A 26118-nucleotide genomic window follows, 5' to 3' on the forward strand; every position below is an offset into this window, starting at 1 on the left:
TATTTATTCATTGTCAAACACAGCTGAGTATAATGCATTGTTGTCTTTTATAGACTATGCCAGTGTAGGAACAAACCACTCATTACTTTAATTACTGCCACTTGGTCAGTTTCAGATTTGAAGATGCATAATTGTTGTGTATGGTGTGTGTTGTCCTGTGTGCCAAAAACAGTTTTCCATTTTATGCAAATCTAATGGGCAGTAAAGTGATCTGGATCTCACCAAAGTGTCTTGCATTTTGCCCACTTTGCCTGGTTATAATGGAGCATTTTTAGCTCTGTAAATAAGTAAAGAATTGACCATTTCTAATAAAACTGTATCACACAAATGATGACACATGTAAGCTACACGATGAGTCAAACACCTGTTTATAAAAGTAAGAGTGTGGTGTGTGTGAAGGATGTGTTGTGGTTAAACAGCTCCACAGGAGTCATTGTCTTCTCTGACTTGATATTTTCTCCTACTTGTTGCACTTTGCAGCGCGCCAGCCGCTAGACCTCACTTTTAAAATTTACGACGTCCTCGAGCGCAAACGCTCAGTCAGACAGTGCGAGCTGCTCCCTGATTGGTCCTCCGGCTCTCAGCGGCACTTCAAAGACACGAAGAAGCTACAACTACTGAAGCAGTGAGAGAGGACACACGGACTCATCACATCCAGTCACCGCGAGCGCTCACACACACAGATACACACACTCAGAGGACGATATCTCAGCACAGACCATGGCTGCTACACTGCTCGGGGTGAGTTTATATTTCTATGTATTTTCTTAAACATCTTAATAATCCCAAAAGTCGATAAAATATTTGTTTTATATAGTTATAATATCTTTCAAGCGCTCAGTCTGTGTTGCGTTCAAAGCACACGGTTAACCAAAGTTACTTAACTCCTGTTGCGTTGCTGACATAACCAGTGATATCCATAATACTGTGCATTTGATAATATGTTTACTCTTTATTAACAGCGGTTGTTTTCACTGATCATGTCAGTTCGTCGAGCTGTGCGTAAAAGCGTGTTTAATTGAAAGGCACATTATCCATTTAGATTTTAGAAACTCTCAGTGCTATGCGATTGATCTAATGACGATACAGTGTGGCACAGACGTCCACTTTATTTGTTATTCATGGTATGAAAAAGTTTACCTGCTGTAGCGTCGGTGCTGCTGGCTGACAAAACACTCGGAGACGCTCCTCCATTGTCTCCGACTGATCCAAGTCACACGCACGCTGTTTGTAAAACGTCAGCCAGGTCAAGTTATTAATTTACATGACTTAATTTAATCCGTTAGGCCCAAAATTTTGCGCAAATCGCGTACCAACACTAGTTTAGGCTACATTTTGTGGGTCTTTACGCACAGCATGTGTGGCAAAGTGACAGGCCTAAATGTCTGTGTGTTCCCAACAGGAGGAGCCCCGGCTCGGCAGCGCTCCGCTGGCAATGCTGGCCGCCACCTGCAGCAGAATCGGTGAGCCCAGCCCCTCGTGCTCCCCTGCTCTTTCCGATGGAGCCCCCGGACTGGTGAAGGGCTTTCACCCGTGGAGGAGAGGCGCTCCGGGGACCGGCAGCCTTGGTGCTAGCTTCACATCTCTCGGTGTTCCCTCTGGAACCTCCAGGAGTAACGGGACCGGACTGACAGAGACCTCCAGCGCTTTCTCAGTGACCTCTGCCAACTCTCCTTTTGGAAATGATTTTTCGATGTACCAGACTTCTGTGCCATCAGACAACAGTGTTCCCGATCCTGCGCACGCACAGCGGTCTGTGTTTCTGACCAAATTCCCCTCCTCGGTAGAGGGCATAACGGGGATCTATCCGAGGATGCACGCACATCCATATGAGTCGTGGTTTAAGCCAGTGGGAGACGTCAGTAACGGGTCCACTGCTTGGTGGGACATGGGGACCGGCTGGGTGGACACACAGAGCCCGGCCGGGTTGCCCTCTCATCTGAGCGGCTACAGCACTGACTACAGCCCGGCCTTCGGCCCCAGTGCCTCTCAGCACCTGCTTCCCGCCACACAGCACCTGTTTGACGGCTTCAGACCACCTGTCCAGGCTCCCTACACAGAGTCTACAACGACGGGTGCACCTGCGCTGACAGGAACCACCGTCGTTTCTCTACCATCTTCCCGCTCCTCATCACGGCGGTACTCCGGCAGGGCCACGTGCGACTGCCCGAACTGTCAGGAGGCGGAGAGCCTCGGCCAGGGGGGCACGAGCCCGCGGCGGAGGGGCTTACACAGCTGCCACATCCCTGGTTGTGGTAAAGTCTACGGCAAGACCTCTCACCTGAAGGCCCACCTGCGCTGGCACACCGGAGAGAGGCCGTTTGTCTGCAACTGGCTCTTCTGCGGGAAACGCTTCACGCGCTCCGACGAGCTCCAGCGGCATTTACGCACGCACACCGGGGAGAAGAGATTCGAGTGTTCCATTTGCCACAAACGGTTCATGCGCTCCGACCACCTCAGCAAGCACGTGAGGACGCACAGCGCAGAGGGCTCGGAGGATGGCGCGGAACCGGGACTCGCTAAAGGCAGCAGCGACACGGACAACAGCCTCTCCGGTAGCCCGAGCCAGTCACCCGGGGTGCACGTGCGTGAGACTGTCCAAACCACGGAGGGACAGCGTGCGGTGGAATAATTTACAAAGCTAAACACGAACAAAGCAACACGTGGAGTGTTTTCTTGGACACTTAAAAACTGAAATGGCACTTTATGATGAACCTCAGCTGTGGATGAACACTGTGTCTTTACCTCAAATGTTATTTGTAGCCTTCTTTAAAAAATAAATTTTTACTCTACAGTTTTATCAGACTTGTGTTATTTGAAGACAAGTTATATGCGCGTAATTTATTATCTTCAAACTCTACTGTTTGTTCAGCATTAAACAAGCTGCCTGTCAGATTAATATCTGGGTTATTTCTGACATAATCACTCTAATTTTTATTTAAGGTTAATATATCCCATTATAGGTTATTTCAAAACACGCTTGGATGAAAGACTAAATTTTTATGATTCATCTCTGCTTGTAAGTCATGGATATAAATGGTTATCAATAAAGAGGACAATTTTTTGAATATATTTCCTTCCTTGTTAGGCCTGTGATTTAGCCTTAGCATTTTTGTACATTATTTTTTACTTCTTTTTTGGGAATTACAAATATAAAACAGTCTATTTCCTTATATCTTATATCTATCTATTTCAAACTAGCAAAAAATAAATAAAATAGATACAATTTAAGTGCTGCTAGAATTAGTCACACTGTAAACGAGGCAAGTTAAGTTTAATAATTTAAAGTATTTTTAAAATTCACTTCTTGGATTTGATCAATTGATTTTTGATGTAGGCTTAGCTGTACATTGTATTAGACATGTGCAATTAAATCAATTATATTTGAACTTGTAGTAATGTTTCAGTTCAGTTGGGGTATAAAATAGGCTTTTTACCTGCAAGCTTGTGAGAATAAAATCAGCCACATTCTGTTGACAAAGAGCGGTACAGATACTTTATCAAACACTGTATGTTGCACACTTTCTGTAACTGCCTCTTGCCTCAGTGGAAGTCATCTCAGTTGCCTTAGTGTGCATCTCCACCTAGTGTTCAGTTTATATAGCAGCTCTTTTTTGGAGCACACACGTTGGTCACACCATGCTTTTCCCTTTTTGTTAGTTATTTGCCTGATCTGCTTAAAACCATACATTAGCCTGACCTAAAAACATTGAGCTCATAGTTAAAAATACAGCTTGCAAATGAGACACTATCTTAGTAAAAATGTGTTAAACTTTTCACCAGACTAACTTGACTTAGGCCACATTTTCTTTCAAAATATTTCCAATACAACCTTTAGAGGAAAAAAGAGCTCAAGATATGATAAAAAAAAAAATCTTGCACATTTTATTGTGATGAAAACATTCATGCTACGCAACTAATCACATTAATAGACAGCAAAACTACACAGGAAAGTGCTGTTGTTACTCCGAACTCAGTGTCCGGTCAGATGAGATGATTATAACCTTATTGCTGCATTACTCTCGTGGTTAGAGATAGAGAACACTCTTCATAAACACAAACAGTACTTACTACCTGTAACCCAAGTAGCCTAATCATAAAATAGTACAATTAACATAAATAAAAAGGAAAAAAAAACCCACAATAAATAATAATTAGTGTTCCTGACTTACAGTAACAGAGAGCAGCTATTGCTGTAAACAACAATGTGTTAAATAAAACTCAAAGAGGAACAGGATTGGGCGAGCGCAAGTCTTACAAGATGCAACTGGCACTCTGGATCCAGAGGATCTAGTGCATGAGGGGTGTAAGTCCTCCTCTGATCTCACTGATCCCAGTGCCTTCAGAGCTGATTTGTACCTCTGCCCAGGAGTTAGTCTCGGAGTCTAAATGCATCAGTAATGGCTCTGGGATGATCAGTAGATGCATGCAGACACAGTTCATTGCTCTCTGTCTGTTATAGAGGCTATACGTGCAGGTGTTTGATGATGCAGTTGCCATTACTTGCCAGTATGTCGCTTTTTTAAAAATAAGATTTTCCAATCCATAGTTATTCCAGTGTTGTGGATTTGTTACATTAGCTTCAAATGCACTTAATGCGTAGATAGGTGACTTCTAATGCCCAACATGTAGGAGACTAATCATTTCAAACCCACAATCGCAGCTCTCCTGCCCCAGAGATCCCACAGTCTTCAGTAGTATAATGCAAAAACAATTGTTCTAGTGCAAGTCTAATCAGATCGTCAACGACTGACAATCACATGAAACTATACTCTCACTGATCATGATAAAAAAAAAATGTCATAAGGTAACACTAATTTGCAGTTGATCGGTTAACAAAAACAAAATGCAACAAAGAAACGAGAAGTATGCCACACATGACTAAACATCTAAATAAATCAAGAACACAAAAAAAGGCATACAGAGTCAATGGTGTGCTTTGTGGATTAAATCCCAAGGCAGTACAGCTGAGGTCAGTAATGTGTTGACAGTATTATTGGAGGAGAAAATGTCGTACCTCAAGCTGGCCACAAGGGGGCAGAATAAGACAGGGAGATGGTTCAGTTGGCGCATTGAAGTGTTGGAGTGCCTCATGATCACATAAACCCAAAACATGTAGTGTTTTTACTATAAAATCATAAATAGAAAGCCTAAATAGAGCAAAAATGCATCTACCCGCACCACATGCACTCTCCTTATCTCTCTTTCTCACACACACCCGCTTACACACACACTCATAAGTTAGAGCAGTGATTGCTGCATGGCTAAAAAGTGAAGAACGACCACCCTATACCCTGCGGAAGAAGCTGCTACAGAAGAAAAAGAGGTGGGGGGGCATGTGCTCTTCGTTTCGTCTTCCAGGATACTGGCCACTTCAGTCACACAGTTGATGAGAGCTTGGTCAGTTCGTTTAACCAATGGGATCCCATGGAGGTTTCATAGTTTAGTTATTCGTTATCTGCGTCTCCACATGCAGCTGGTTGAAGTTTCATGAAGGTTTAGAGGCAGAAAAGAAGCCTTTAGTTGAATCTCCCTCTGTGTTAATATCCGTCTGACCTTTGACCTTTGCCTAGCACTGCCAGGCGTCGCTGAGGTTCATCTTGGAAACCTGGATGTGCATCTCAACGGGCCGGTCAGGCGGACGGTCCCGCCTGTAGGTGACTGTCTTCTCATTGGTTGTTGGGATGTACGACAGGTCCTGAAGGGTGAGAGGAATATGCAGTCAGCAAAAGCGAAACACACACATTGCATATTATATTAAATCTAATTACATTAAAAACTGAAGTTATCCATCTGTACAGCTTTTTTTATAAAAAAAAAATGGAGGCCCAGAGTTTACATGTTCTCCCTGTATCAGCGTGGGTTTTCTCCAGGTACTCCAGCTTCCTCCCACAGTCCAAAGACATGCAGGTTAACTGGTGACTCTAAACTGTCCGTAGGTGTGAATGTGAGTGTGAATGGTTGTCTGTCTCTATGTGTCAGCCCTGTGATAGTCTCTCGCCCAGTGTCAGCTGGGATAGGCTCCAGCCCCCCTGCGACCCCAAAGAGGATAAGCAGTTACGAAAATGAAAGGAAAGTCATTGTATTTGAGATTTAATTAAAAATCCTTCAAAGGTTATGTGAAAATGTCAAAGGATTCCTGTTCAGTATTACGCTAATTATGACCATGATCAAGTCCATGTGGTTTTCTGTAGAGTTTTTGGGAAATTTAAAGGGGCAGTCAACTCAAATTTCCTCACTTTAAGTCATAGTATCCCCCTCTGATTTTATGCAGTTTGTTCTAAGTTTGCATGTTGCGTATAATATAACAGGTTATGCTTTAAATGATTGGTTTAAAATATTGCTCCATGTGCCCCCTTTTAACCTGGAGCACCTGCCCAGGCCTCTCTGCACAGCCCTCATTAAAGCTCTATTTTCACTGTCTACTTTTCTCTCTTTGAAACACACCATGTGAAACTACTTTTCTCCGACTCTCTCCTTTATCCAACTGTTGTCTCTCATCTCATCTGTCCTGTGTGAGCGTCTCAGCTCCCTCGCTCAAGTTGTAATACGCAGATCTGATTGGCTAAGTACCATCACATGAGGTGATTTAACACATGCATTTGGTTGGTGAGTTTCCTGGTCAGTAAAACAACGCTACAAATTCTGTGCTGGTTATAAGTCTGGGTCTCGAGAGGACAGCATGTGGGTCAGCACCCAGGAGATGCACAGGGATGGCAGGTTAACAAGGGCAATGCATTTTGGATATTTTGCTGTGTTGTTATCCAAGTGACTAGTACATTGACTTTAATAGTGGCCTTTTAAAATCAGGAGCTCCCTTTGGGTGGATTTCATAAATATTCAACCTAAAATGCAGAGAGTGACCATTTGTTGAGGGAGTATGTGCAGCTTTCCAACACTTGCAAAATTCCCAGCTAATGTAAATAAGAACAAGATCCCCCTGAGAGTATAATGTTACGTCTGCAACATCAGCAGGGAATTGTGCTCCATTTAAGAATTCATGCAGTCATTTGTGCCATTAAGATGATCTGCAGTGAATGATGAACAATAAATGAGGGGTTCCAAATACTTTCACACCACTTTGGGCACACATGTCTCCAGAACCCCCCCCCCCCCCCCCCCAGTGAAATGTTCATCGCTTCCTTCTTCTCAAAGGTGCTGTACATCATTGTAAGGTCACAAATCTGGACACTGTAGATGGCGAGCTGGGAGTTGAGAGGAAATGTAAAATACAGCTGTACCTCATAACAGCAGACTCAAATTTCTCACTCTTGGTTTCAGCGGACAGTACACATGAACAAAAATATCCTGCACTGAGGGGTCCCTGATGCTTCTGAGGCCGGGCTTCAGGGACACTTCAGCCTTTCCCCCAATTAAAACCCTGCTGACCGCCTCAAGCGTACTTGACTTTTGAGATCTAACCTTTCCAGTGCAGTGATAGCCTCTGTCCTCAGCAGCGCCCTCTGGTGACAAGCCTCTCTTCTGTAGCAGCAGCCGGGACACCGCCACCACCACCAGCCCGCACAGCACTGTCAGGGCACACACGCTCAGGAATGTTCCTACCAGTCGGCTGCTGCTGGCACACTCTGTGGACACGGACATAAGGTTTCACTGTGGAGAACTGGGACAGGGTGCCTTTCACTGTGGCGGGCAAAAAGTTCACACTCACAAGTTTCGCCTCTAAAATGAAGTGGAGAAGAAGTAGTAAGAAGCATAAAATGTAGTAGTAGTAGCTACTCTCCATACAAACACACACACACACACACACGCACACACACACACACACACACACACACACACACACACACACACAGCTCGGTCGGTGGCAGCTGTGCCAGTGGTGCTGCACTGAATAGTCAGCTGGCTGTGTATCTGCTGGGGAGCATGTGTGGATGACGGGCTCATCGCTCAAAACAAAGAGCCCAAAGAGTGCTCTGACATTTTGTAACAGAGTTTCCATGGAGACCTGGCTCCTGCTGCACCCGGGAGGAGTAGGCGTGAGCCGGAAGAGACTGTCCCGTTGGGTGGAGGGGTGAGGGGAACAGGGGGGGGGGGGGGGGGGGGGCGCACAATGAACGGTGCTGTTCCAAAAATCGGGAAGGCGGGGTTGAACTGTAACACTTGGATGTGCGGTAATGTGTGAGTGTGTAACCCAGGACATGTTTGAGTTAGTGGGCTTTAAATCGTGTGTGTGTGTGTGTGTGTGTGTGTGCGTGTGCGTGTGTGTGTGGCCATGAGAAGGTGAGCTAGGAACCGAGGGGAAATGTAAAAAACAGCTGTAACACTGACAGCAGGCTTGCTGACTCAAACGCACCAGGGTGTAGTAGTGAAGCAATAGTAGCAACGGAAGTGACCTCAAATGAAGACTTGTGTGTGTGTGTGTGTGTGTGTGTGTGTGTGTGTGTTTGTACATCATACCTGGTCTTCTGCTTATGTGAAGCTGCGTCTGACCCGACTGCGAGCTTGTTTGAAAACGATAGCGACAGCCGTCATTACTGATGTACATACACTGGATCCACATCTCCCCTGCTTGGCCTGAAAATAGAGAGATGTGAGTTGAAGTGAGTTGTTATTCAGTCCAGACACGTTAAGCTCCGAACCCTGGTGAAAATCCTCCTGGATTACTTAAAACAAAGGAATCAATGTGAGAGGCATTACAAGAGAGCTGCTGTGTTTTACAGCTCTTCAGCTTTCATGTTAAAGTTGCACCGATCAGTATTTCTATACCACTGTTACAATGACTCAAATCAGTGTGTGTAATGTGAAAGGTGTTGCTGGAAGTGACAAATCCATAAACTTGTCCCCCAACTCTGCACTTTACCTCAGCTCTACTGCACATTGTTGCTGCTTTTAACAAGAGATGTGGATTCGAGTCACATGAATGGACTTGAGTCAGACTAAATTTGATGACTTTGGGCTCAACAAAATCAAAAAAGACTCACCAATGACTCAAGACCTCACTTGGACTTGAGCCTTTTGATCTGATACTTGATACCTCCCCCCAAGCCCAGAGATTAACGTTACTTAAAAAGTGTGTCATGAACCAATTTTCTTCCCTTGATTTATTGAAACAATGAACATTAACGCTATTCAGTCCCAACCAGTCGACAAATAGTTTCCCAAATCCACTTTGTGTGAACCTATAGCATCCGAACAATCTGCAGGAGAGAACCATGAAAAAATGATACCAAAGATAATTTTGCTCACATGGAAAAACTATGAGGTGGTCAACAAAAAACGAATTGTAGAAAGCAAAATGTCCCAAACACAGAAAATAAGAAGAAATTATTGCTGCTGCGCAGCGATGGGTCGGGCATTTTTAGGCAATTCTGAGCAACAAGCAGAAGAATTGGAAGACATTTAGGAATTTAGCAACACAATCTGCCTTTTTCATCAGCTGAGGCTAATTAGTCAGTGACAATTCATGTGTAGCTTCACAAATTGACTAAGCCAGACGTGCAGGTTTAGCAGCCGTCCATGCATGGAAAAGTAGATTTCAAACCACTGTAAAAAAATCAGTTATCGAAACAAAAATCTGAAAATACACATATTGCATCTAGACAGCATGGAGATGTTGGTGATGATGAGTGAATGATTGATTTGCTCCATAAATGAAAAACTGATGTTTATAATTGCCATTTTTACATTGACTCCAATTGTTCACATTAGAGCAAAATTCAAAATGCTGTCAAAAATTCAGTTTTTGAGATAAAATTCTGAAATTTGCCACACATCATCTACCATGACTCTAGAATTTTGTCATTTTTTTCATGAACATTGAAGATTTATTTAGCAAGAATTTGCATGTATATGTTTACAGTACCATTTACAGTCAAACATTTTGATGCACTGTAGGCTCAATTTTTGATAAATCAGGACAGTCTGAAGATGCTCTGTAGCAAGTTTGGTGTCAATTGAGCAAATATTGTGGGAGGAGATAGGTTTACGAAGTTTTACAGTTTTTGAAAAAAAAACAGAGTGATGAACTTAATTTTTAATATGTTTAAATGTACAAAAGTTTCTTCAGTATTGGGGCTACCGTTTGATGAAAGTTGTGAAGTTGTAGCACGTATGGCTGATTTGTTATGAATTTTCAAAGTTTTGAACTTTAGACGCTTGCTGTAGCGCCACCATCAGGACTATTGGCTTGAGTTTACAGCTGAGGAAATCTGGCATGAGACTGGACCTTTGTGCAAAGTTTGGTGAATTTTCACCCATGGGAAGTATGATTTCCTCAGAAGAATAAAGAAGAAGAAGAAGAATACCTAGGATTACAATAGTGTCCTGGCAAATTAGCTGCCCGGACCCTAAATACTGGCAGAGGGCAGAGTCTCTGCAGATAAATACACCACCACACACTTCCAGTGAGTGATACGTGATGATTGAGAGGGATTATTTCGGCATTTCTGCAGTTTATACTTTGCTTTTTAGGACAATCCTGCATGGTGTATCGTTAAATTCTGAGTCAAATGGTAAACAGGAAGCTCAATCTTTTTTACAAGAAGCGCAGACATTGAATTAAACCCAGCTTTACCTAATACGTCGTCCATGTAGCCCACCAATGGAGCACAGGTGTTGTTGCAGACTCCTGCCTCTTTCTGTGCGAGACCGTGAGAAAGGTGGCAGTCGACACACTTCCTGAAAGAGAGAGGACAACAGTGTCAGCCTCAGCTACGAATAGTTCTGTAACAGCTCCCATCATGCTTTGTGGTAGCAAACAGAAACTGACAAGTACCAGTATGATTGGCAGGTGCTTTGGCAAGCAGGACATCTCTCACAGAAGTCTCCAGATTGTCGGGGGTCGTCACACACACACTGGCCACACACACATCTACCCCGCCCGCTGCAAAGCAAGCCATCGGCAGACTGGCAGGTTGCTGTGGAGACGGGACAAGCACAGCTATCACCCGTCCAGTCATCCTCGCACACACACTCACCTGACACACACACACCACGCCCTGAGAGGAACAGACAGAGACGGGAGGAAAGAGTGTTTTAGAGACAAATAAAATAATAGTAGACTGTTGCTTTTTGATATCTCTGTGTTCCTCCCTTACCTCCACACAGCAGTCCCCCTTCATACGGGCAGGAGAAGTCATCTATCTCGCAGTATTTCCCATATACAGTCCCAAGCCTGGTTTCATCACACACACACCTCCCACACTCACACACTCCCCGACCACTGCAGTCCACATCAGACCCATCTGCTCTGCAGTTGCGGTTTGAATCTCCGTCTGAGTCCTTAATTAGTCCATGCGCTGGCATCTGCTCCTGATTGGAGCTCTCCTGTGCTCCTCCGCATGGTGACTGGTCTTCGTCGTTGCAGCGCCCCGTGGGTCCACAATTGCAGCGGCATTTGGAGTGGATCCTTACAACGGTTGATTCATTGTAACCCAAAGGTCGAACCAACACTGTGACATCTTCATCTTTGCCGTCGTCAGGACAAGAGCGCATGCCGATGGTGATATTGAAGTAGACCTTCATGGGAGGACAAAAAGACAATCATCACTTCAGTGCAGACTGAAATATCTCAACAACTACTGGATGGATTGCCATTAAATTTGATACAGACATTCATAGTGCCCAAAGTATAAGTTCTAGTAACTTTTGTGATCCCCTGACTATTTTCTCTAATGCCATCAAGTCAAACTTTTAATTTGTCCAGTTCTTTGGTTTATCAAATCTCTGCAAAACTACTCACTTTCCAGTCAGCCTCAGCTAGTCTACTTTCCAGGCTTGTCACAAAGCTCAAGGACCTGGGACTAAACACCTCACTGTTCACGTGGATCCTTGACCTCCTGACAGATGGAGCCCAGGTGGTGAGAGTGGGCAGACACACCTCTTCTATCCTCATTCTTAACACCGGAGCACCCCAGGGCTGCGTTGTGAGCCCCCTGATGTGTGGTGGGCCTGATCTCAGATAACAATGAAAAGGCCTACCTGAAGAAAGTAGAGGACTTTACCCACTGGTGTCAGGACGACAACCTACTCCTGAACGTTAGCAAGACTAAGGAGATGATACAGGGATGGAACAACACCACCTTTAATATCAATGGGCCCTCGGCATAAAGGGTGGACAGGTTCCAGTACCTTGGTGTCCACATCATCGAGGGCCTGGCCTCGAGCATTGCATACTGACTCAGTGGTGAGAAAGGCAAAGCAGAGACGGATTCACTTCAGACGCTTGAGGAAATCCTGGGTGTCCCTTCAAATATTGAGGAATGTCTACCCCTGCGCCATCGAGCGTGTCCTGACAGGGAACACCACTGCCTGGTGCATGAATGCAAGGCAAGTAGAGCAAGGTCTAAAGGACGCTCTACTCTGCCGAGATAATTTATACCAGATGTGCAAGAATAAAGCTAGGTGAATCATCAAGGACCCCCACCACCTGGATAATGCCTTTTCCTCCCCGCTGAGATTGAGAAGAAGGTATTTGATACACCAGGGGGACACATTAGGGAGAGCTTCTACCCTCAGGCCACGAGTACACTAAATGAGGACATTGCCTAAGACTAAAACTTGTTTCTGTGGTTTTCCCTGATAGAAAGAGTAGAGGATGACAAATATTCAAGGAAGGCAGGACAGGTTTAAAAGCACACCAACAAAACAGATTCACGACTGACTAACTCACAAACATTTCTCTCTTATGTGTCTGCTGTTGCTTCACAGATCCCACACAGTTCCAGAGAATTACAGCAGAGTAAACATGTATTTCCCCCCATGAAAGTCCTGCTGTGATTCTCGAAAAGAATAACACAAAATGAGCCACCACTCATTGTATAATTATGCCAATCTCTGATAAGACTTAAATACTTCCAGTTCACTTATCCAACATAAGTAACTGAATTCTAAGTGCGATTCTTAATGTGAATAATTATTCTGCTCATGTGGGCGGAAAATTGTGCACGCCGAAGCTTTGAATTTACGGCCAGGCCTTTCACTTGATTTTTATCGCCTTTCTGGTAAATGTGGGTACTTTCCATAATTCACTTTAATCCACCCATGGATTAAAAGGCTGAACTTTAGTCTATGTGCACAATGGAGTAACTATGGAGCAGTCATTAAGCATCTTGGTGTTCGACTGAGTTAAGAGCCCCAGAAGGTTACGGAGGAGATGAGTCTCATCAGCAGTTTAGGGAGTGAACAGAAAGACAATTTCCAAATGTACTGAAAATGTTATAATTTGTACCAAAGCGGGGGTTTCTTTAGTCGTTATAGTTGAGCATTTCTGGACAGTAACCTCTTGTACAACCATAACTACTGAAGCAGAGCTCATCTGCAGAAGTGTTGCAGACTTATTTTTTCACATGGTGAATAAATGGAACAGGTATGAGAGCCATGGAAGTCCAGTGACCTATTTCTAAATATAAATGTCCTATTTGTTGGCATAAAGCCTCTCATATTGAGCAAGGTAAGGATTTTAGGACGCATAGGTCAAGGAATCCCTGTGAAATGTTTTCCTGTTAAACACAGTCTGTAATCCGCTCAACTCAGATTATTTGCCAAATCTTTAGCTCAGTGATGTTTGTGTGTGAGCATGTTTGTATGTGTCACGGTAATCCAATACACCCAATAAATGTCCTGTGACGCTGCTGGCAGCTTAAATGAAAGATTGCTGTGTAAATATGAGTAACATTAAGCCAAAGTTTTGCACAGTGTGTGCTTTGATACTGTTGTGTATGAACAACTTAGACAAATTATTTTTTCAGCGTCTTGACCTAGGTGGTCGTCTTTGTCGCCAGTGGCATGATCCACCACTGTGTACTGAAGGAATGCTTGTGTAATTACCGTCTGATCTGGCTGCACCCCCGTGCAGCCCTGGTCCTTCACAGTGGATCCATCAGGACAGAGAGGAGTTACAGACACCCAGTACCTGCTGACTGCCTTGTCCTCCACTGACACTGACACTGACACCTCCGACAACAACCTCTGAAGAAGTGAGGGCAGAGACAGAGAGAAATGGCAACATTAACTTCACTGCCTGATAGCAACAAATCCAATGTATTATGCTGCTTTTAAGGGAATGTGGGTTGCGATAAAAGAGAGTGGGAAGAGCAGCGACAGTTTAAAAATTTAATGAATATAATCTGCGTGAGTGAAAAGTAATGAGGCGAGAGCGGGAAAGAGAGATAGAAAGGGAGAAGTGTGATTAATCAAAGTTGTCACATGTCCCCAGAAAGCCCTCCTTTCTTTCTTTCTGTTTGAAATACAGGGGGGGTGGTGGTATGGGAACCAGGAGGTGGGGCCAAAAATAGCATCTTTGTATTCGTCCATGATTAGGACACATGGTTTTCCGTGGGGATCTGATAGCTATTATAAAGCCAGCTTCTGTTCAGGCTCTGCTGCTTGTGTATGCGTGTGTGTGTGTGTGTGTGCGTGTGTGTGTGTGTCTGCACGTAGACATGGCTGTGCACCCAGATCTGTGGATTCGGCAGATTCTCCAGGCAAACAATGGAGCGCTGTGCCTGAGGCAAGATTATAGCCTAAACTGCTTCCAACTGAACAAACCCCTAGTCTTTCTCTCTCTCTCTCTCTCTCTCTCTCTCTCTCTCTCTCTCTCTCTCACACACACACACACACACACACATACAAGGTCTTACCCCTCCTTAACCTCATGTTCTTATCCATGTTTTTCTGTTTGATTACGCCTTCAGCGACCCAAAACATCTCCAGTCATCTCCAACTTAATTAAGGTTTAAAATAAAAGTGTCATTCCCCTGGACTCTGCGCAGTCCAACCTAATTCTCCTGGGCCTTTTGTTTCCTGCAAACAGGAATGTGCTATTAGTGCTATGAGCTGAGTTCATGTTGCCTCAGCAGATCAGCGGACCAATGCCTCAACACATCTGAACCGATACTGCGTGGGCTCATGAATTCAGCTCATGCTGTGCTGCTGCTCTCTTCTCCCTAACCTTTCACTTGTCCCCATCCTTCTCTGTGTACTCTGAAGGATGAATAATATACTGAGGATAAAAACGAGAAAGAAGTTGCAGAGGAAGTGAGTGAGTGCTCTGTACCTTGTAGGCGTCCACCACCAGCTCTATAAGGTTCGGAGCTTGGAAGAGGCCTAACTTTCCCAGGTGGGAGCCAGGCAGTAATCGTACCAACTCCTAGAGAAACAAAGGGAGATGAAGGTAAAGACATTATACTCCCTTATGGAAGCCTCTCGACCCTAAAAACGATGTTGTTGTGGACACTTGTGTGGGGGTGATTACCTCGTACCACTGGTACTGCTGCTTCTCCACAGCAAAGATGGAGTAAATATGGTTTTCAAGCAGCTTATCAGACAACTGACCCAAACTAGGGTGGTCCTGAAAGGGAGACAAACAACAGGCTTTATACAAAAAAGTATTTTCTCAGGAATGCACTCCCTTTTTCCCCCTAATGTACCGTATCAAATTTAAGCCCACTATTCCTGATATACCGTAATTTGCCCACGATTCAATTGCACCCCATGTAGTAGAGTGTACACAGTCCATAGCTGTAAAGGAATACTTTACCCCCCAAATGATCGCTTGCTTATCATTTACTCACCTCGTGTTATGTTGAATTTGTAAAGATCACTTTGTTTTTCTCGCATGCCTCCGTGAATGGAGAATCCAAAAATTCTTCTTGATGAATTGAAGTCATAGTCGCATCAGTCGTATGCTCAGCACTTCCCAAGCAGACAGCCCTGTGCGACAAGGAACTGAACTAAAAGTAAAACTTACCTTTACTCTTTTCAAAGCTAGACTCCATTGACAAAAACAGAACCTTGGTGAACATGTTAGATGCTGGTCTACCACTGCCTCCATCAGTTAGTTTGTGTTATTGTAGTTTGGGATTCACCAAAGTAAACACTAAATTACTGTTTTTGTCAAGGGAGGTTGGCTTTGAAGAGACAAATTTCCCTTTTAATTTGTTTCCCCCGTCGAAAACGGCTGTGTGTTTGGGAGCAACTGAGTTTACGACTGGAAAAATGTGACATGGATTACTGCACATGTTCTCTGAGAGTTTGTAAACTAATGTTTTGATATAGTTTTGCTGCTGTTAAACGTGGACCCTAATGATTTCAACTCATCAAGAGTTTTCTCCATTTTTGGATTCTTAATTCACCATGGAGGCTTGTGGGGAAAAACAACATTTTCTCCACAAAGTCAACATAACATGGGCTGAACAACTGATACACAGATTATCATTTGGGGTGTGATGTATTCCTTTAAAGGATTAGTTTGACATTTTGGGAAATAAGCTTATTTAATTTTCTTGGCAGGCATTAGATGAGAAGATCACTACTACTCTACTGTACTACTACTGTACTTTGAATATGCAGCGATTGCCAGCAGCAGCTTAGCTTAGCACAAAGGCTGGAAAACACTTGGCTATATGCAAAGGTAACAAAATCTGTATACCAGCACCTCTAAAATTCATTAATTAATATTGTTTTGTCCCATTTTTAATACTCTGTAAGACTCATTTTATCTGCACACTCCATATGTATGTGACACCAAGTGAGCTTTAAGATGCATTAAACACCCAGTTAAACTGTTCAGCTCTTATAAGCCAAGCTTCCTCCTCCTCTTACCATCTTTGTGCTCCCTGTGTAGACATTGTTTTCCAGGTGACACAGTCCATCGTGTGGCGTCACAATCCCCGCCAGTCGGCTATCCAAGGCAAGGTGAGACGGCTGATCGGTCATCAGGAGCAGCAGACGCTTGGCCTGTGGTCGCCAACCCACGGATCTCTAGAAGAGAGATGGAGAAGAATCAGGACATTGTGTAATGTGTGTAAATCATGTGTATTCTGTTTCCATAGAGTAGGTTTATAGATTCTCTCATTTCTATCCCCATTAGTCAACTGCATTCACACAGACTGATGTGGAAAATATGTGCATGCTTTATATTTTTTTTACACATGTGGTAAGAAACTGCAAATTCAAACATTTTACTCATCTGACCTACATTAGCTCCCGTGGTGATCAGCTCCGTCTGTTATGCCCAATTAAAGGAAACGCAGCAGAAATTCCGCCACCAGTCACAGACGCTGCCTCTTTATGTCTGTGACTTGTCATACGCAGTGTGAGAAAAATGGGTCTATGTGAGTATGTGTGTACACATGTGTGTATTTAAGGAAACTCAGTGAGTTTATAAGTAGGCCTGACATAATGGAGAGTCTATTTCTAGAGTGATGACCACCGTGGTGTTTCCCTGCAGGGTGGTTACTCAGGGGCCCCCTGCGTGCTGTGACTCACGGCCCTCCTGCAGCCATAGCATAAGCAACTCTGTGTGTGTGTGTCTGCCATACCCCAGCGGTGGTGTCATTACTTAGTGGGATTCCAGTGGTGATATCCAGTGCTGAGTCAGAGTGCCACTATTCTCCCAGGATAAACGCCCCTTTCACCACCATGCAGGCTTACTACCAAATTTGGGGTTATGCCTCATTTTTCTTAACATATTCAAAACATTGAAAATGACCCGCCTTAAAAAACATGCCGCTAACTCCCTTTCTGTTTGTTGCACACACAAGCCTGGCTTTCAGTATCTGTGCATACACACCTGGCAGACGGCAGCTTGCAGCATAGCATCCAGTCCTCCCTCAGGTGTGTCCATGTTTCCAGAGATTCGCTGCCGTTTTATCACACGCGTGAACTCGCTCATGTTTCCAGTCATGCTCAGGACGTGATGGAAGCCGTGGGCCGGGCGACAGCGGATCTCATAATCACTGGTGAGAGACGGAGATGGTCCAGAAAGTTTTTTTTTAAATTGCAACATCCAAAGCTGCAGATCTCAGGACAAATCAAAATGCTACATCTGTTGTTTCCGTCTCCCAGCACAGCTCATCATCACAACAATGTTGCCCCACAACAACTGATGAATCTCTCTCTGAGTCACACAAAATTGGGAGCAACTAATGGGAACAGCTTGCTCGCATGTATTTTTAAATAACCATCACTCTTCCGGTCTCATTAAAAGAAAAAAAGTTCGCCGATGAACATAACAAGGCAAACTTTTAAGGTTTTAAAGATCTATTTTATTCATACTAATAAAAAAAAAATCACAAAATGAGCTATGCTGTGAGGACTATCCCTGCTTTTTCAGCAATCAATAAGCCAACCAACAGATTGTGCATCTTACCTGCAGGGGTTGTTGATCTTGGAGGGGTGGACATTGATGTAAGGGGACACAGGTTTGTCAACAAACGAGCCGAAACCCAGCCAAAGGTCCGAGGAGTGCTCCGTCATACGAAGAGACAGCGCTACGCCCACTGTCTTCAACTGGACCACAGAGAAAATGCAGAGGGAGGTGGATGACGTTTGGGAAATCAAAGGGCGGATAAAGGATGGTAGGAGGGAGAAACAGAAACGGTGAAAAGGTAGAGGGTGAGACAGAATGAGATGACAACTTTTTAATTAATCCTTAAAGAGACTGCTCACTTGAGTAAATTAGATTGAGCTCTAAAATTTCTGCACTTGATATCTGCCCATGATGATGTCTGTTATCTGAGCTGGGCTTGTTTGTTTCCAACCACCATAAAAACAGTGTAGGAGGTTGTGAGGATTCAGAATTTAAACCTTTTAAAAATACACTCTTTCCTTAAAGGTGCTGTATGCAACATTCAGAGCATTATAAAGCAGCAAACAACTTGTGCTGTGTAAAGATACAGTGGAGTCATGGTGTCCAGAGCAGAGAATGAAGTCACTCTCTCTGTTCTTTGTTGTGATAGACAGTCCAGCTGTGCGTGCATGTTAGTGCATGTGAGTCCCTGTGTGTGTGTGTGTGTGTGTGTGTGTGTGTGTGTGTGTCACTGACTTGCTTATCGCCGTTGCTTTGAACTGTGCTCATACAGCCATTACGGGTGATTACCACTAAAACAGCAACGGTGTCTTCCCAAAACGCCCACCCTCTAGTCCCTCCACATGTTAACACCCTTGTCAACACTGCTCGCACTGTTGGCACCTTAAGCTGTCACCTCCATGTTAAGAGCCATGTGCAGACAACGCCAGCTCAGACACTGACTCATAGACATGCTCTGAATGTCGTGTACAGGTCGTTTGAGAAAAATAAGTGAAATGCTTCGGACCTGAGAAACACGACGGACACTTACATGATCAAGGTTTTCCTGCATAGACGCCGACACATCAACCAGGTAGTACAGGTCCACAGGGTAACGCTCAAGCTGCTTCACAGCCACTACGACGCTAGCCTCTGCACCTAGGAACACACATACACACACATACACACAATAAAATCATTCATTTTGAACCAAGGTTATTAAAGTTAGAGATAGAATAAACAGGAAATGTCTTTAGTTTAATCTGTGTTAATTTGGTTTTATCTGTCAACACAGCAACCACAATGGGGCATTGGTATGTTTGTTTATTGAAACTGTGGTCTCTACATGACTGTGAGTCACCTGTCCTCACAAAGAGTTGTGTTTATGTTTTAAAACCTGTTCTGAACTTCTTAAATTTTGCCCCTGAAAAGTACCTGAAATAGAAATAATAATAAATAAGCAACACTAATACCGTAACACATCAAAACTAAACTAAAACTAAACATTTTAGACAATAAAATGGGTGGCCACCCTGGGAACTAAACCGAAAGCAAAAATTATAAACAAAATGAAAATAAAAACTATAATAACTCTGTTTTAAACTTTACCTCAGCTGCCTGATCACACACTACAATGATACGGATACAGCATTTTATACTTGACTTAAAGCTGCATTCACGGCACAAATCCAGAGGCGCCCTTCATCTACCTGGTCTGAGGGTGACGCTGATGTCTCGTGGGGACACTTGAGTGCTGCTGACCGTCGCATTGACCTCCACCTTGATCTCTGACTGTTCCATGAACTCCGGTCCACAGCCTCTCCTGAGCAGCTTCACTGGCAGGTCGCAGCGCTGGTTCGGCCCGGCCCCATCCAGAAAGTCCTAGAGGTCACACAAGGTCAAGAAGGGAAGTGGTGAGTTAAGACATCTCATAACCCCCGATGATATCATATTGTGTAAATCTCAGAGAACAACACAAAAAACTAAACAAGACCCAGGAGGAAAAGCTGCCAGACAGTTGTGACGATAATACAACTAAGCCATCTTTAAAGATTTTATCACGATAATCGCATCTCGGGAATGAGAACAAGTGACACAAACAAGTAGGTCAAGTAGAATACCACATTATCCTCCATGAACCCACAGGCAAGACGCACTGCTGCTACCAAATATATGACCATCATGAATGTATACTCTGTCAGATGCATCCCTTTGAGTCACTGTGAAGCAAGATTTCAAGGTCAAAAGAATCAATTTCTACTCACACATGCAGGAGTACGAACACTCCAGAGTGCAAGGTTTGAAATGCATGAGCTCTTTCGCCCTCTTCATTTTCTGATCTCACTGCACAGCACAGTGTGAAAGATCTTTATTTCACACGTCGAAACTGACGCCACAATGACTCACCTTGGTTTCATTTTTCATTTCTGTCGTTTTCATGATGTTTGTATTGATCTGTGACGTAGTTACACTGACTTCAGAGCCATTACCATATCATTATGTAATTCTGAAGTGAGTCATCAGTTTAGCGAATCAGGAAGAAGTGTCCTGCTTGTGTCCACATCTAATCTGTCCGTATCTGATTACAGAGGAAAGGAGGGTGAAATAAAAGCAGCAGCTCTGATGGATAGAACCATAGGAGATTTCTGTAAATCTTGCTGTGACTAACCTCTTCGCTGCCTAATAGCTACTTGCTACGGCACAACAGCGTCACGCATTGCAGCTTTGGGGTGGATCAGTGACCTTTGGTACCTCTGTCTGTGAGAAACTTGCTCAACAACACAGTGACTAACACTGGAAAAATACAACTACGCCAATAAATGTGTGTGTTTACAGCATGTCATGGGCCTGATTGGTACGAGTGTGACATAATCAAGTGGATAGGGAATGAAACAGTGCAACTGATTGAGATTACTACTACTTCTGAAGCAGAAATAGCACAAGAGCAGAGCAGCAAACACTCTGCAATGAAAGCTGAAACTACAGCTAAATATGTGACCATGTAACTTGAAAGCTTTATTTATGGCTGTCTCTGTGGCTATAATTTGTCCTGTAGGGACTCTGAATACCAGAAAGTTTCACAGTGACTTCCCCGGACTTTCCTCACAGAGTTTGCCCCTTCGCCTGATGCCAAATGTCAATGGCAAAATGTGAGCATGCATAATTACAAGCACTGTACCTGCTTACTTGTCAGTGCTTTTCCAATCATGGATCTGTGATGTCGTGTGTGTAGGTGGTTGCTGTGTGAATGCTTTCCGGCCCTACTTAATGATGTCAGTTAAGGTTAGGGCTCACAGGATGGGAAAGCACCTGAAGTCTGTAAACACACACATGTTGACAGTCTGGTCTAGACGGTGCAGTGTGAGTGTGTTGTGACTGGTGTGGCGCTTGGAGGCTTTACAGCTTCCCAAGGCTGATTCAGGGTGGGCTCTTTACGAGACACACTGACACCCAGAGAGCAGATAGAGACAAACACACAGGCAGATGCACACGTTGAAACAAATGCAGTGATATGTGTGAGCGCCCAGACTAAACACATGGATAAAAAGTGGCTCTGTCCCTGAGAAAGCACGCGAGGAGACATTCACACACACAAAGACACACTCACACAGGTCATAGGGCGGGCCACTGAGCCCAAACACACACATTATATTCGCATCCGTGGATGGCATCACAGCTTTGGTGTGTGTCATCTGAGGAATGCTGCTGAATGTCTGCCACGTTCTCTCTTTTTCTGTCTCAAACCCACACTTTGTATACACATTCCTACCTCCTTGAAGCACCAGGCACACTGTGGCCCACGTCTGAGACACTCTGTACAAGAAGCGACACTAGGAGACCAACACACACTGTCACCTGCAGAGAGAGAGAGAGAGAGAGATGGGGAAAGAGGTAGAAAGGGAGACAGAAACGGGATGTAAAGAGAAGAGTCTGCGATTAGCATATGAAAGAATGTGTGTGTCAACACTCATTAGCCATGCAGCCGAGCCCCTGTGGATATTTAGACATCTCATGCACACTTTTGATGATGGAAGCACCACTTAGCATCGCATATGAGGCTATTCAGCGAGCATCAGCCAGCCGTGTAGTGGGAAAACGGCCTGGAGTGTGGGAACAGGTGCTTGAGTCGTTGGAGTGGTGCAATGGATCATTTCCCACACCCCCACACACACATATGCAAACACATGCACAGACAGGACTAACTAATCATGAGTCACTCTGTGAATGCAACATGCATGCAATTAATGGAGGGACACTGTGACAAATCGCTCATGCAAGATACTTTTATGCAACATTAGCAGAAAAATTACAGCATGACGTAGACACTGAGGACTTTATACAGGGCAACACAAAATGAACCTTGAGCTCCCCATGGTGCGATTAATGATTCATTGAAATGATTTATCTGGTGAAATTCAATTTTCCAGAGCAATTTCAGTGAGCTACAGGGTTGGAATGTAGGACAGAGAAAATGCTGCAGGTCCCAGCATCCCTAACAGCCCACTAACAAGCAGTGTTGACCCAATTAGCACTCCTGGCCCCTGGCAAACATCAAAATAGGTGAAGCGTTTAAGTTGCGATTATAACTGATCAATACATGCTGAAACAAGAGGTTGATGTGGTGCGGGCTACTCCAGTGGGTCCCCTTGTTGTGGGTTTGGAGGTTTCCCTTCAAAAAATGAATAGTTTGTTACTCCCCTGCTTTAATGTGTGTTAAATGAGACAGTTTATAAGCTTGATTGCTTTGTTCAGTGGTTGGTAGTCTGCCTAAAACTTGCCACAATGACAGCGGAAATATAAAATGCGTCTTTAAGGGGATGAGGAGTCCTTTAAATGAAACATTTGGGAAACCATCGACCCCCTGCAGAGAGCGCAGCACGGCAGCTGATGTTGCGCAGTGATGTCTCGACACTGATACATGACATCGGCTAATTGCTGGATGATGTAATTGGCCCTAATGAGCCTCCACTCACCGGCACTGGAGGCTTCTGCGCAGACAGCGACCACCACGCAGCAGAGCAGGAGACACAGAGGGACGCTGCCGTATGCGCGGAGCCAGGAAGTCATATTATCCTGTCCACACCGGGAGGGCGACCTGAGCGAAGCAGCGAGGGAGGGGGGCCACAGGAGTAGACGCTGTACAGCTTACTGGAGATGAACCGGGCTAGACCGGGCACCCAGCGTCCGCCGCCGCACGAACAATAGCCGGGAGTGCCGGACCGAGCCGCGGGGCATTGTCGTTCACCCAATAACCTACTAATCCCGGAGAGGTATTCACATCCCCCGGGTTAAATCAGCTTACAAGCGCGCTCCCTCGTGGACCACGAGTGGAGGTGAAGCAATCGGTGGAGTGCGGCGACAGCGGCTGCGGCGCAAGTCCCTCCATCCAGCCGCAGGTGTGCGCGACGTGTCCCCGCGTGCTTCCACTATGGACCTCACAGCTCTCGCAGCTGCTGGTGAAGTCTCATCCCGGGACAGAGCGGAGTTACACACACACGAGTACCAGCGCAGCTTTCAACCGGTGCGCACCAACATGCTGACTGAACATCCCACGCGCAAGCCAGGAGAGTGACCGTGTTTTAACGCTGTACTGACTAAGGCAGGCGGTGCCATGGCAACGACGCTCTGTCCTCGATGTATCAGAGAGAGAGGGGGGGGGGGGGGGGGGGGGGGAGTTAAGGAGGGAGGGAAGAGAGACAAATAAGGAGAGAGAGAGGAAGAGAGACATGAAGTGCTTACTACAAGGAGTTGTGGTGGGGTGCATTCCAAGTGAACCGTGGCCTTGAATTGAACACTGATGTTTATATTGCTCCATCAGGGACCCATTTAACACTGAGGGCTCCTGTGTGTGTGGGGACCCAAAATGTGCATGGACGGATGATGGGGTAGAGGAGCGGGGAGGGGAGGTGGGGGTCAATAAAACCCCCACTTGCAGAGGGGTTCACAAGCTGGTGCTAAGGAGGAGGAAGGGGGGGCTGAGTCCATTGTGCACAGATTCCAATGACATGGAGTAACCTCGCCTCGCCGGCTGCTCCGCTGAGCAGGAGCCAAAGACTTACTAAACACCTCAACATTTTAAGCTGGAGGAAAACACAGCCACGGAAGGACAAAAGATACAATGGTCTACCATCTTTGGCATGATCCTGAGCTTGTCTCCGGTAGACGTCTGTTAGATAAAGTGGATATGTTTTGCTTGGCACATGGCCTAAACTGTGATCCATACCCCATTAGCAGTCACTCTCAATTATGGTAATGATGCAAACACACACCACACTGTTTTTTAAGTGTGTGAAACATCTCTGACATCCAGAATCCAAACCCCTCCACTCCCCTCCCTGTCCAGGGCCCAGTCTGTCCTCTCTGGGCTCCAGTGGCAGGAAGGGTTGGGGGGTCTCCTGAGGTCAAAATATGGATCTGCTCTCAGCTGAACAAACTTGATAATGGACTCTAGTGTAAACACTCCCTCGACCCTGTCAATACTGGTCAACATCAGCATCGTAATGTCATCGTTGTAAAGCTGACACAAAACACTCTTTCTCTCTATCATTCCTCCCCCACCTTTTTAACCTCCCTGCCCTCCCCACCACTGCCTCTTCTCTTTTTCTCCCCGTGGTGTGTTTGTGTTAGCAGTCGGCTGGGCTTTCCATCACGCTAGTCTGGTCTCATCACCCTCCAACCACACACACACACACACAATCATAGATCACGTCCACTTTCGCACCACAACTCCCCCTCCAACACCTGCACAGCTTTCTTTCTGAATCAGTCACCAGGTCGCACTGATTCTACTCACCGAGGTATCTCCCACACTTTCCTGTCTGCCACACATTCTTTGGCTCAGTTGTTGTGAGGATAAAGTAGGCGTCAAAGGTGATCCAAGTGGGGATCCCCATGCACAAAGCCAAACCCACTACCACAAGTGCACAAAGTGAGTGACTCGGGGGGAAAAAGACATTTACTGTTGGGAACCAAACAACTGCACTGTTGTGAATGACTTAGCATTTCTCTCTCCTGTAAAGAAGTGTTGTGATTAAGTTAAAAAAAAGCATCTGTCAGATTTCCCCTCTATATGTCAAGATCTGGCATTTAGTGGAGTGAATTCCCCCTCAGCAAAGTATTTCCATCCCACACAAACAGAACATTTACACACACACACACACACACACACACACACACACACACACTGTTTGGTCTTGTTTGTTTTCAATCAAGTGGTTTAAGTTTAAATAGTGCGTCTGTCAAAACTGCACATCAGCAATGAGGTAATAGAGATTTAAATTTGGCTACTGCTATTATTCAGACTCTACTCACCCACACAGACAGACGCATTTCACTTCGTGCTATTTTTGGACTTTCATGTCACAGAGGAACCTCCTATGTTCCTGTTTTTTTTGCGCATGCGAGAATTCAAGCATTTCTACTAATTTAAATGGAAACTCTACGTAGAACTGAAATTGTTGAGGTGATTGTATAGACCTCAGTTGTTTGTGCAGACAGTCACATTGTCTGGTCCGAGGCCTCGTGTTTCTGTTGTAACCACTTCACTATTCTGAATGTCACTGTGGGAACAATCTGCAGGTTGTTGTATGAACTACATCCCAATTGCTTGACGACAGGAATTCCCAGTGATGTGATGAGCTGTTTTTGATCCTTATTCTCCAAAAAATGTAATAGATAAGCGTTTCTAGTCTATGTTAACAGATGTGGTCCAATTTCTGAGTGACAGTGTGGATGTGAATAACCATTTTAGTGTAATTTTTTTATTCAGGAAATGTCACACTGGGATAAATAGCAATTTTCTGTGATGTCCAAAGCATTTCAGAAACTACAACCAACAATATCTCAGTCTGTCTCTTAATGCTTTTTGACTTGTCTGGCACTAATCTCTTGAAGATGTAAATCTTTAAAGGGACAGTTTACCTCAAAATCAAATCAAAAATACATATTTTTCCTCTTACTTGTAGTGCTGTTTATCTGCTGTCAAGTGTTGGAGATATCAGCCGCAGAGATGTCTGATTTCTCTTGAATATAATGGAACTAGATGGCACTCAGCTTGTGGTGCTCAAAGTACCACAAAATACACCTGA

The 26118-nt window shown here is 44.7% G+C and overlaps 2 protein-coding genes across 3 annotated transcripts; one reads left to right on the top strand and one right to left on the bottom strand.

Annotated features, from left to right (window-relative positions):
• The first annotated feature begins 508 nt into the window (after window positions 1-508).
• Window positions 509-2800, top strand: sp8a (sp8 transcription factor a). The gene is made up of 2 exons (XM_033637824.2): window positions 509-741; window positions 1403-2800. Exons 1-2 carry the CDS (start codon window positions 721-723, stop codon window positions 2630-2632), a joined length of 1251 nt encoding a protein of 416 aa, XP_033493715.1. The 5' UTR covers window positions 509-720; the 3' UTR covers window positions 2633-2800.
• A 1057-nt stretch (window positions 2801-3857) lies between these two features.
• On the bottom strand, window positions 3858-23573 carry itgb8 (integrin, beta 8). Of its 2 annotated transcripts, XM_033637823.2 has the most exons (16): window positions 23005-23249; window positions 21801-21886; window positions 19741-19912; window positions 19083-19189; window positions 18113-18252; window positions 17534-17699; window positions 16564-16722; window positions 15215-15310; window positions 15017-15109; window positions 13789-13929; window positions 11058-11478; window positions 10736-10958; window positions 10535-10638; window positions 8419-8535; window positions 7423-7586; window positions 3858-5698 (listed from the first exon to the last, which is right to left on the bottom strand). In XM_033637823.2, exons 1-16 carry the CDS (start codon window positions 23096-23098, stop codon window positions 5570-5572), a joined length of 2412 nt encoding a protein of 803 aa, XP_033493714.1. In that variant the 5' UTR covers window positions 23099-23249; the 3' UTR covers window positions 3858-5569. The 2 variants fall into 2 exon arrangements, with proteins under 2 accessions (XP_033493714.1, XP_078031781.1); XM_078175655.1 differs by lacking the exon at window positions 21801-21886 and having other exon boundaries at window positions 23005-23573.
• Window positions 23574-26118: the final 2545 nt, after the last annotated feature.

Source organism: Epinephelus lanceolatus, chromosome 16 (assembly GCF_041903045.1).
Source record: "Epinephelus lanceolatus isolate andai-2023 chromosome 16, ASM4190304v1, whole genome shotgun sequence".
Lineage (NCBI taxonomy): Eukaryota > Metazoa > Chordata > Actinopteri > Perciformes > Serranidae > Epinephelus > Epinephelus lanceolatus.

Bases quoted from the DNA above. Each gene is read 5' to 3' on its own strand.
- sp8a (XM_033637824.2), top strand. From the start codon at position 721: ATGGCTGCTACACTGCTCGGG. The intron at 742-1,402 runs GTGAGTTTATAT...TGTTCCCAACAG, and splicing joins TGGCTGCTACACTGCTCGGG to GAGGAGCCCCGGCTCGGCAG.
- itgb8 (XM_033637823.2), bottom strand. From the start codon at position 23,098: ATGACTTCCTGGCTCCGCGCATACGGCAGCGTCCCTCTGTGTCTCCTG. The intron at 19,913-21,800 runs GTAGGAATGTGT...TGTGACCTCTAG, and splicing joins GTGCCTGGTGCTTCAAGGAG to GACTTTCTGGATGGGGCCGG. The intron at 15,110-15,214 runs GTAATCACCCCC...TTGTTTCTCTAG, and splicing joins AGCAGTACCAGTGGTACGAG to GAGTTGGTACGATTACTGCC.